Source organism: Glycine max, chromosome 18 (assembly GCF_000004515.6).
Source record: "Glycine max cultivar Williams 82 chromosome 18, Glycine_max_v4.0, whole genome shotgun sequence".
Classification (NCBI taxonomy): Eukaryota; Viridiplantae; Streptophyta; class Magnoliopsida; order Fabales; family Fabaceae; genus Glycine; species Glycine max.
This window is the reverse complement of record NC_038254.2, coordinates 57,027,356-57,040,200: the sequence shown is the minus strand read 5'-3', so window position 1 is coordinate 57,040,200 and position 12,845 is coordinate 57,027,356. Positions and strand designations below refer to the sequence as shown.

Genomic DNA, 12,845 nt, shown 5'->3' with positions numbered 1-12,845 from the left:
TACAAGTTCAATTTTTATTGAATCACTTTCAATATGATGAATCACTGCAACGCATGACTTCACAATATGATGTCATTCAATTTTTATTGAATCACTTTCAATAATGACTGTAAATTGAGTTTTGTTTTTTCTTATACGACTCAACCATTTGAGAAAACAAGTTGCAATGCAAGTTGTTCATCGAGATTGCACTTTTTTTCAAAACTCCTTGTTGTTTTTTCTATGGAACCTTTCAGTCTTTAAGGATGGCTAGCTGTCATCATTAAAGAAAACATAAATAATGGCTTTATATATATATATATATATATATATATATCAAAGATAGAAAACGTATGGTTATACCTACCCAAAGCAAACCACTTATAACAATATATCCCAACGAAACCAAAAGAATATAGTTGCAGTACACTTGTACTATTGACCGTTTCTTAATTATTTGAAGATGTCTTCACTCTTCACATGATTGTTGAGTTCATGTTATAATACTAGCTAGTTGTATATTGGATTTTTAAAACTTGAAACACAATTTTAAAATCAACAGTTGTTTAATCAAGGGTGTGAAATATTTTACAAATTTGAACAATTGTTTCTTAGATAGAAATAAATCAGTTTGACTCATTCTAACCTAAATTTATTTATAAACTATTCCTTGATAAGCACCAGCCTAAAAGATTTGTCGAACCTCCATGATATTGACAAAGGAAATTAAGCACCAGCCTAACCAGCACATGTCTCTTGGGTGTTTGCTTAGCTGTACAAAAGTTGACGGGCTTGGCTTCATTCAACTTTGTAGCTATGCATGTATTGCTTAGGCTTGGCGTTTTCTTTCTGCGTCATCCTTTTTTCTTCTACTATCATATTTTTTACCATTTCAACATTTACAATCCACAAGCATCATACATATGGACCTTACAGATGCGTATGAACTCTTAAGAATTGATAATCTATATAATATGACCCATAAATATTGTTAAAAATACGTTTTAATTTACAAAATAATTTAAAATTAATGACTCATAGAGGTGTCAAACTTATGACTTTCACATTATTAACACAACATTCTAATCAATTGAACTAATAAGTCAATTATATTAAAAAATAATTAACGTTGTTATATATAACACAAAATTTTCTAATTTATATTTAATATACATATAAGTTTAGATAATAAATTTTGTAACAATTAATTTTGATCTAATAATATTTTTTTACATATATAAATTTTAAATGAAATTTATAGGTTTAATAAAAATTTATATATTAAAAAAATACATTATTAGATCAAAATTAGTTGTTACAAAATTTATTATGTAAAATTTATGTGTATTAAATATGAATTAGAAAATTTAGTGTTATATATAACAACATTAATTATTTTTTAGCATAATTGACATATTAGTTCAATTGGTTAGAATGAAAGTCATAAGTTTAAGACCTGTATTGATCATTAATTTTAAATTATTTCGTAAAACATATTTTTAATAATTCGAATTGAATTACCAATCCGTAAGGGCAATGTTATAATGGTCAAAAATATGTTGGGTGTAGAAGAAAAAATATACTGGGTGTAGAAGAAAAAATGCGGGTACATGAAGAAAACGTCTTTAGCTCAACTTACTTCATATTTATATATACATTTCAAGGCCCAAGTTTATGGTAACGAAAAGCTTAATTTCAATAGTGCTTTTAGATTTTTAGTTGTGCTCTCTTGTTCACACCCAATGGCTAAGGAAATTTTCAATGAGCTTCAGATATTAGAAAGTATAGGGATAAAGGAGCTTGGGTTTGTCCCACATACAGAATCTGTCTTGCATGATCTGACTTACGAAGAGGAGAATCTATTTTCTTTTCATTTTCTAAAAATGATTTAGAAAATGTGTGTCGAGAAAAAAAAAGTATTTAAATGTGTCATCATGTTTTTATTTTTTTTAAAAAGACCGAAAACGTTGATATGTTGTTTTTCAATTTTTGGCTTGTTTTTTAAAATATTTTTAAAGAAAGTATTTTGTAAATTTTAAACAAACTTATTTTCACTGTTATTTTTTATTTTTTAAAATGAAATATAAAACACTCAAACCAGTACCACAATGATTTGCAAGTTTGAGCTGCAACGCCCTCCTGTCCTTTAGGAAGTTGGTCTGGTGCAATTTCTCTGCATTCCACCTGGTGCAATTTCTTTGTGAATAAGTACCAGTCACCCGAATCAAAAAAGTTTTATCAACACAATTTTTTATGTAAAATGAATCATATATAGAAGAAAAAGATTAGTAATAGAATGGGAAATAAAGAACATTTTTTTCTGTGATTTCTCAAATAAAATAAATCACAAAATAAAGTGGTTAAGCAATGAGCTTTGTAAATCACTACGGACATGATATAATGTTTTGGTCTGTGTTACAAATTACAATTACATTTGAAATATATAAGGTGGATTATTGCTTTTACTTATGTTCAAAATCTGCTTTTAGATGTTACAAAAAAAAAGATATGTTTTTAGAGGCCCTGTTCTTTTCTTGTTTAGTGATGCTTGCTGTAGAAAGTTCTTCTTTATCAGTGGCTGCAGGAGAGCTTGAAATCAGGGGAGAAATACTCTGAGGTCAGATAAGTATGTAAAGAAGTTGGATCATCAAGGTAACTAAAAATACTAAAGTCCGAAGCCTGAGCCAACTAATGGAAGTATTTTCAACATTGTTTAGCAGTTACATAATAAAATCATCAAATTACCTCTTGAGAGATAATGTACACGGTTCTATGGCTTGAAAACTCCTTAGCTTATTGATGAGGTTGGGTTTGTACCGCATACAGAATCTTAGTTTTCATAGTGAGAGGATAGCTGTTGGTTATGTGCTTATTAGTACTTCTTCAGGAACTACACTTATAATAACAAAGAATCTTAGAGCATGTGTGAGCTGTTATTCTGCCATAATACTTATATTAAAGCTTGTTGAAAGGGATGGAAATCGTTTTCATAATTTTAAAGATGGTTTGTGTTCGTGCGGCCCGAGACTATTGGTAAGAAGAATTAATGGCTCAACCTCATAGCAGCAATTGCTGTTACTGGCACTTTGCCAGATTAATTGAGTGCTTGCTAGTTTTGTTAAATACCATACTTATATGGAACTAACTTTTCTTCAATATCAGTAGAGACAGCATGGACATTTTGGTGATCAATCACTGCTTTTGAATGTAGTTGTCTGATGATATGTGCATTAATTAAGAGCTGATACTTGCTTAAATTTTGTTATTTAGACTTAAGGGTTGTGTTTGTTTTGAAGGATGAAAATAATATTCAAGATGTGGGACCCACACATTCTTCATTCTACATTCTTCATAGAAAAGTAAATGTGTTTTGCTTTATTTTCTTGTTGAAAACATTCCCTAAATTAGGACCAAAAATGGAAACAAATTTCAAAATTTTGAAAACATGAAACATGAAAACACGGTGGAAGTTATGTAATTAGTTAGTAACTTATGGCATTCTATTTCTTGTTTTCGTCTGTAAACTATCATTTCCCCCACTCTTCACCTTCTTGCTCCAGATTTGCAACAAATCATGAATGTGTTGAAACATAAACTGTTGATTTTTTTTAGTAACAATTGAAATTACTTCATTCTTACTCGTTTTAAAAAAAAAAAAAAGTCAAATCTAGCACTTGTTGGTGTTGGTGTGGCACTCTGTTGCTCATCTCGAGTGATTTCAAGTGTATTCTATTTTTCACAAGCATGTTGTGCTTCTCTTCTCTCTTTTTTTTTCCCTGTAAAATATCTTAAAAGTAAGCATAATTTGGGAGGGTGGGAATCGATTACCCACAATAATCTGATGTTGAATCATCAAATTCAAATTCAATCGATGAAATAAGACATTGACCAAATTCTATTTATAGATATTGCTATGCGTAAATATTCCAAATCCAATCTGATTTGAACTCATGCCAAGTATTTGAAGATATATTTTATTTCATGGGTATCCACAAAAAGGGCATACTCGAAACAGAACATATCTATTCATGCATTTCCTTTTTCCAAAGGCATTTCAACTCATTTTTTTTAAGTCTTCGAATATGATTCTATATTTAAAGTTGTACGGATGTGATATCATGACCCTTCAAGTGATGTTGGAATTTATAATAGGAACATTCATTAAATTGAATATCACGTGAAGTATCATTATGAAGCTTAGGTAAAATATTCCCATGATTGCAAACAAGTTCAATTTCAACTTGCTCTGCCTTTATTATGGCAATTTGTGTACCAGAAGACTAGGAAGCTTGTTTTGTGGTGTAGTTCTTTTATGGCAGGTTTATTTATGTTCCAATTGCAAAGCCCGAATCATCAATAAATTGGAAGAAGATGACAACTTACAAATTTGAATCATACGTCGTGCTATGTTTCTATGGACCAAGTTTATATTGTAACTAGACATGTAAAAAGCAGGTTAAATGTGAATTTGAAGCATGTTGGCAGGGTTAATCTTGGGAGGTTAAATATATAGATTTTTCTTACTCATACATGTTTATCAGGAAAAATGTAAATAGAGAATATATAATCATTCAAAATGTATTATTAAACTGTTCTGGTAGAATAGAGTGGTAGTCACAGAATCTCACATAGTTTAGGGTAAAGTCACGGGTCGTTTAATTATAAATATTTTCTCTCAATCCACCGAAGTATTTTCTTCAAGAATAAAACTTTAAGGATCGACTGAATATTTAAACACATGATACCTCATATACAGGTAAAACATAAACTCCAAGTAAAAATATGTTATGAAAGTTAATTTTTTTGAAAATGAGTAAACCAAACAATGGTTCAATATTTTCATCTGAAACCAGTGAGCAGAATATTAAAAATAAAATATCTTTTTAAATCTTTAAAATATGAAAATAAAAAATATTTTTAGACAATAAACATATTTTCTCAAACATATTTCTGATCTTAGGTGTTTTTGATTCTTTATGGAAAGGGAAAAGAAAGAGGAGTAGATGATAACAAAATTGGAAAGGATGACAGAAAGATAGGCACATTGCTTCTTAAACTTTATGAATAAATAGTGATATCTTCTTATGTAGTTTTTTCTTATCTTTATTGCAATTATTGGGGTTTTATATTTTAGAGGTAATATTCACTTCAGTATTTATTTGTCATCCTCATGCAATTGGAACGGACAAACAAGATACTATCGAAAAACTTGCCAAATTATTTTATGTGAATTTTGATACCTTATTAACATAAAAAAAAAAGTTTTTCTCTGACCAGATATAGTATTTTGTTTGATGTTATTCATGTCTTATTCTTAAAGAAAAGTTGTATCATCATGCTGATTTATAACAGATATGAATTATGATGTTCCTATAAAAAGTGTATTAGTTTTTAGTTTATATAATACTTCTACCTTTGTATTTGCTTCTGTAGGAATAGAGATAACTGTCTCTGAGGAGAGGAAAGGTTTAACGACTGTTTGGATTTACGTGATCATTTAGAATATATTGTTAATAAACACGATATTAAATAAATTTTCATATGTTTAATTTTACATTAATAAATTAGTTTAAGTCAAAAATTAACGTTGGTTGAAATAACTTTAAGCTAATTTTCCGTTGGATAAAAAAAATTATATCAAACATAAATTATTCTACTTTAAAATTAATTTTAACTAAAAATAATTCTGGAAAATGAGATTCATTCAAATGAGTGTTACTTGCACATTAATTAGATACATGTGTTTCTCCACTTTTTTCATGTCGAATCACATATTTATGCAGAAGTTACTATGTGACATGTGGACTTAAATATACATAACATTAAATCAAACGTATTAAAAATTAATTTTGCTAACACTCTTCTAAACATATTTAGATAACGATGCTTAGAAACTAGTTCAGTTCGTTTAATCAGTGACTAATTAATGTTTTTACTTCGAGATGTATTTTTCACTTTAAACAAGTTGGGTCGTGATGACTATACATACCAGACAATAATTGTATTGTTCACTTTTTTTTCCCTCTCTCTCTCTCTCTTTCTTCAATTTCTTCTATTCAACTAACTTGATGAATCGTCATTGTCTAGTGATCTATCGATAGCTTTCAAGCAACATTCGATTCGTTTGTTGACAACCAAGGACATTAGCAAAAAGGAGAAGAAATTAAGATTGTTTCTTTTTTATTTTTTTTAGAGAGAGAGGGAGGAAAGACAAAATGAAAAGAAACGGTGACCAAAATTTTGTAATGTGATGTTAGGTTAGGCGTGTGGACTATATATACATTTTTGTTTACAAGACTTTTTATATGAAACTTTCAACATGCTAAGTTTCTTATTTGGTAAACTCTTTTTTCCTAGAAAGAAGAATTCTCATCTAAAATTGAGTTTTGAAAAATGTTTAATTTTCTTTTATATTTCCACACTTATATTTTAGATAAGTTAGTCACTTTTACTACATACTTATTTGTTGCCTAACACATGTTTTCGGATTGGATTGACTGAGCTTAGTTAACCTTATTATCCAACCTAATAAAAATCCTATAAATTGGTTTGAATTTTGTGTAATTTTATTATTTACATACCTGAATCAACCTCATCATTAACAAGCTAAATTAATCATATTAGAACATTTTTTATTTTGTAAAATTAAAGTTTTTTAAAACAATAATATGTTTTCAGTTAAAGCTTTGTAAATATATAATAATGTCCTCCAAAAAGATTAAATTGTGATAATAGTTTATTAATAGTAAGAATGATTTCAATATTGATATAATATTTATATTTTAGAAAAAAAAACAAAATAATACATTAGCATATGAGAAAACATAAATCAAATCAAGAAAAAAATAGTTAAAAAATGAAAAAAAAGGTAGTTTAATTTAATAATAATACAATAAAACTATTTTAGAAAATTATAATATTATAATATTATTTATTGAATAGTTTAATATATATATATATATATATATATATAATAAATTTAATTAGATGTCAAATGTCAAGGTTGTGTTGGAATACAGGTTAAATAAATTGGATCGAATTTCACTTAGAATTCTCAAAATTAAATTAAACTAATCAAATTGATTTGAATAGTTTAGATTTAAAGGTTATCCATACCTGTTAACAGTCTACAATCACTCCCACGTCACTATCGATGACAATTATTTTGCTCCTATTCGCTATATTATTTTTAATAATCTAATTAGTAGCAAGCTTCGGTCACCATTGCCAATTGTTGGTGGGTGACAAGTGTGACTTAGCCAAAATTCCGTTTCTTCAACATTATCGGTTATTAACAATGGTTGACAAATTCAATTATGCTATTAATTGTTGAAATATTTTTTAAAAATTCTACCGTATTTCATTTTTTTTAATCTTAGGATTGTTCTTAGAAAAGGGACGTCCCTCTCATCTTCAAGAATTTCCTAATCAAAACCTTCCATGAACTTTTTTATAAGTAATGCTTTCATGCATTCAAATAAAGAAAATTTCTTGTTATTTTCAAATTCCAACTGTCTTTTTAGGCTTCGACATAGCTTGATAATTTCTTTTTAAAAAAACACAAATAAATTTTAAAAATTATTTAAACAACTTTTTAGTTATGTAATATGGAATTATTTTTGTTTTGATTCTCTTATTTTTTTTTAGTTTAATTCTCATACATTGTCAATTAAATAAAAAAACATTCTTAAGATGTTTAATCTAAAAATTAACAAATGTATCCGACGTCATAATGTTATTGGATAATAATATAAAAAATTACATTATTAATACATTCTATTTTTTTATTATGATTAATTATTAAAATTAAGGTTAAATTGTTAAATAGAATTTGAATTCAATCCTCAATAAAAAAAATATTTTTTATTAAATTTTACTTATTTTTTTTATCTTTTAAGTCAAACTTAAAATTAATGAGAGTCTTTTTTTTCAAATAAATAAGAAAAAAATTCTAACAGATGATTATTTAAGCCAAAATCTATTTACTATTTCACATTCACAATACATTAATACAAACACGCAATTATACCAAAGTCTCACTTTATTTTTGTTTTATTTATATATAGTGGGTGATCTATAAAGTAACGGAAACTGGTGACAGTATAGAGCGAGAGAGAGAGAGAAACAAAGCAGCACCCATTTGGATCCTCTCTTCTCTTCTTTGATCTCCGTTACCCTTTTTGTTTTCTCAACAGAGAGAGAGAGAGAGAATCTTTCGAAGTTCGTTTGCGTGTGTTGTGTGGTCAGTCACCGATGGCAGCACCACCTGCGAGGGCACGTGCCGATTACGATTACCTCATCAAGCTTCTTCTTATTGGCGATAGCGGTTAGTTATTCCCTTTTTTCTTTCTCTCTTAAGCGAACCAAACGCCTAGCTTCTTTCAGATTTCAGATCTTATTGCTTTTTTTCTTCTTCTCTGGGGTTTGGTGATTGATTAGTTTGGAGACGCATCATTTGGATTATGTTTGTGTTTTCTTTTCCTGGATTGAAAGCTATTATCTGGTTAATTGTCTCCTTTTTTTGGGGGGAGATTTTAACTGTGGAGTATTGTTTCTTTTAAGACGTGATTGCTATATTTGACAATGTCTAAGATGAAGCAATGACACAGGATGATATACATGGTGAAGTTGTTCTCGTGTTTAGGGAGGAAAAGTATAGCTTGACATAGATTAAGGTTCTGTGTGGATAAATTTCTCAATAAACACTTATAGAGAAGGAGATAACAAGTCAAAATGAATCAAGTTTCTCCCAAATTAAAAGTAACTTATGCACAAGTTAAAATCAGTTTTTTGAAAAATTAAACGAGAGAGCTTCTACAAAATTTTAAGTGCATAAGTTGATTTTAACTTATGATAGAAGCTTAATTCATTTTTACTTTCTTATTTTCTTCTCCTAAAAGTCTTACTGAGAAGTTCATCTAGACATGGCCTAAGTTGTTCAATGAGATAGGTAGGTTTGAGAAAATGCACGTGGGAGAATATAGCCATATAGGAAATATGTCATTTTATGAGTTTGTGTGTAAATTTACACCCACAAGATTGATAGCTGTGCTCTTTATAACAAATAATAAGTCACAGTTTACACACAATCACCATCAATCTAAGAGTAATAAGAACTTAGTAATGAAGTCAAAAAATGAAATATGATGGTCAAATTAATAGAAAAAGAACATAACAAATTAGATTAAAATTAGTAGAATGTGAACTGGGAAGTCTAAGCATATAAGAAAGAATGGAACTTAAAAAATAGTCCTGTAAGGTGTGAAGGAATGGAGGTCAAAATAGAGGTGGCTTTTTGTGGAATGCTGAAGGAAGAAGGCTTTTGAATCCTTTTTTTTAGCAAAAAATGCATTCAAAAATGGGAGAGGAATCACAATTTTACCCCAAAAGTACCCAAAACAATGTTGTTTAAAGACAAAAGACTTGTGTACTAATTTGGTTTTATGCCAAGAAGCTCAATCGCAAAGGCTATATGCCTGTTGCAGGGCTTGATTGAAAAATATATAAGGAAACAAGAAGACCTACATCATTGATCTAGAAACACTGCCTTTGAAGGGTGCTGTGATAAATTCCATGGAAGGCTTCAGAGAAAGAAGGAGATCCTATAATATATGTTTGATTTATAAATGAAAAAGATATGCATGATGTGGCAATGACTAGCATGCAAACTCTAGGACGTCTCACAAATGATTTTCATGTAATAGTAGGTTTGCAGTTTGCACTGAAGGTGGATTTGGAGTCTATGCTATAATAGTCAGTGTTATGAATTATGATGTTTGCTTCGAACTTAAATATGTGAGCACTGAACATGTGCCACATGTGTTAAATGTGTGAGATAGTCTAGTTTCCTATGATGGCTTGGTTGTTGTCGTTTGAGTCATTGACTATACACTGGTTATTTTTGTATATATAGATAATTGTATTATTACATAAATATGCACCCATAAATAATAGATAAATATGCATGTATGTTTGGCATCTTGAAATTGAAAATAATCCATAAAATAAGTCATAGTTAATGGGTAGTTATTTTAATTTTTGTACCTCAAATCCTGAAATTTTGTTAAGATGGTAGTTATTTTAGAAATTTAGAAAATCTATTTTTTTAAGTATCTTAAAAAAATTAAATAGAAAGCAGATTGATTAGTGTGCAAGGTGCAACATGCAACAAGTAAAGGTCCAGTATCAGTGTCTCCAAAATTTAATATACACATACATGCACGCACACAATACTCTCCCAAATATACAGATATATATATATTTATGTTTGTTTTTATGTATTTGTGCATGTGAATGTGTGTGTATTGGTATGGTGTCTTGTTTTGTCTTTTTCATATTTCACTTGAACTTTTGTCTTTTTTTAATAGCTATCGGTCTAACAATTGCAGGTGTGGGAAAGAGTTGTCTGCTTTTGCGATTTTCTGATGGTTCCTTCACAACCAGTTTTATCACCACCATTGGGTTAGTATCCGCTGGTTTTCTTTTATCCCATGTGAAAATGCTATAGGATCTACTGATTACTGTCTTGTGTTATCTGAGATTCTTGTATCAATGTTTCCAATCGGCAGGGATTATATTGTATTCCAAGTAATTAATAAGGCTGCCTGCAATATTTGTCCTATTTCTCCTTTAATGCAATGTCTAGACTTCGTAAGGCAGCCTGGAATGTTTGTCCTATTTGACTATATTCTATTCCAACTTTCCAAGTAATTAATATGACTGCCTGGAATATTTGTCACATTTCTCTTTTAATGTAATGTCTAGACTTCATGCCACATGTCATACTTATCAAACATTATACTTAATACACACATTCTCTCACTAACATTCTAAGGTTGGCTTGGTGGTTGAAGGGAGAAGGGGGGGAGGGGGAGGGAGAGGTCGTGGGTTCAAATCCCTCCAACTAACATTTTAACAAAACTAACAACTAATATTTGCCGATAAAAAAAACACATTCTCTCATGTTGGGGGTATCAGATTGGTCTATATGTTTAGTCTCCATCTACTCAATTTCTCAGAAGCTGATATATATGTTTTCATTGATGGAAATAAAACCATGTTATATTACTGTATTTGGCAGCATTGATTTTAAGATAAGAACCATTGAACTTGATGGCAAACGCATTAAGTTACAAATCTGGGATACAGCTGGTCAGGAGCGATTTCGAACTATTACCACAGGTATTTGTTTTGTCTTCTGCAACCTAGCTAATTGAATATGTTTGAAGTTTAAACACATTTCAATTTTGGTTTATATATGTATATATATATATATATATAGAGAGAGAGAGAGAGAGAGAGAGAGAGAGAGGTGCATAGAAGTTTAAGCACATTTCATAACCCATAAATCTAAAGTGAACATGGAGTTGCTTTACACTTGCATAGAAAACAAAAAATACTTTAGTTTAATAGGCCGGCTATCTTATTGCCTAATAAATTTGATCAGATTTTAGTGTAATATAAGTTCATAATGTGGATAAATGTTCTATTTTAATTGCATCCTCCATTTCTTTGATGAAAGAAAAATTTCTTACAGTGTTACTTGTTTTTGCAGCTTATTACCGTGGAGCCATGGGTATCTTGCTCGTTTATGATGTTACTGATGAAGCATCTTTCAACAGTAATCTCCTTTCCTGATCACATTCAAATTATTCTGATATTTTTCTGTACTTATTTATGGACTAATGCATGAGAGTATTTATCATATACTTTTTTCAGCTTCAGCTGACCCTTCAAATTGTGTTTTCTTCTTTCTCCCCCCTCACCCCATTCTCTTGTTACCTTTGACTGTCTTTCTGTGTATTTAGGTTGAAATATGTCGACAAATGAATCTGTTTTTTATGGTTAAGTTTCTTTTGTCCATTTTTCCTTCCTTTCATTTTTAATATATCTTGCTTCTATCTGTTAAGATATTAGAAATTGGATTCGCAACATTGAACAACATGCTTCTGACAATGTAAACAAGATACTTGTGGGTAACAAGGCTGATATGGATGAAAGTAAAAGGGTATGTACCTCGGAGGATCCTTTTCTATCTACATCTAACAATTTGGTTGGCTGGAGCAGATGATACATGATCTACTCTGCTCAAGCCAACATTTGTTCACAGTTATAGTGCTATAACATTATTGAGCATTTTCTCTGTAATGTTGTCTGCATTCCATTTATTCCAACAAAGGTTTTCTTTTTGTCCTCTAGGCTGTGCCTACCTCCAAAGGTCAAGCCCTTGCTGATGAGTATGGTATCAAGTTTTTCGAAACCGTGAGTAGAGCTTGTTTGGCAATCACTTTTTTCATTTATAAAATGCGACTTCATTATATTTACAGTGGAAGAACTCTTGCAGAGTGCAAAGACAAACATGAATGTGGAGGAGGTTTTCTTTTCAATAGCAAGAGATATCAAGCAAAGGCTTGCTGACACAGATTCTAAGGCTGAAGTATGTTGTTGACTTTTTTGTCCTTCATTCTAGTTGCTTTAAAACTTGTTAAGGAAATATCTGGGTTCTTTAAATTCTAACTTTTGAAGTGCATGGAATTGTTGCTTCTTTCTTAATCCTGAATGATGATAGTATCTTCTTCTTGTGTGGTTCAGCCTCAGACTATCAAGATTAACCAACCCGACCAGACAGCTACAGGGGGTCTTGCGGCTCAAAAATCGGCTTGCTGTGGTTCATGAAATAAATAACAAGTCAGAATCTGCAGTTAGAGGGTGCAGATTCAACACTCGCCCTCATATGGGTGCTATAGTTATTTTGATGACATTTAAAAGTGGGAGCATGTATTTGTCCTTGTATTTCCCAACTGCAAAGATTATGTTTTGAAGATAGTGTTTTAAATTTTTCGTTTACTTAGCTGTCGGATTTGTTG

The 12,845-nt window shown here is 30.0% G+C and overlaps 1 protein-coding gene across 1 annotated transcript; it reads left to right on the top strand.

Moving 5' to 3' along the window:
- Positions 1-7,973: 7,973 nt before the first annotated feature.
- LOC100782753 (ras-related protein RABE1c) lies at positions 7,974-12,825 on the top strand. Its single transcript, XM_003552635.5, has 8 exons — positions 7,974-8,305; positions 10,368-10,440; positions 11,060-11,160; positions 11,534-11,599; positions 11,889-11,986; positions 12,178-12,240; positions 12,323-12,415; positions 12,571-12,825. The coding sequence occupies exons 1-8, from the start codon at positions 8,233-8,235 to the stop codon at positions 12,652-12,654; spliced, it is 651 nt and encodes a 216-aa protein (XP_003552683.1). The 5' UTR covers positions 7,974-8,232; the 3' UTR covers positions 12,655-12,825.
- The last annotated feature ends 20 nt before the right edge of the window (positions 12,826-12,845 follow it).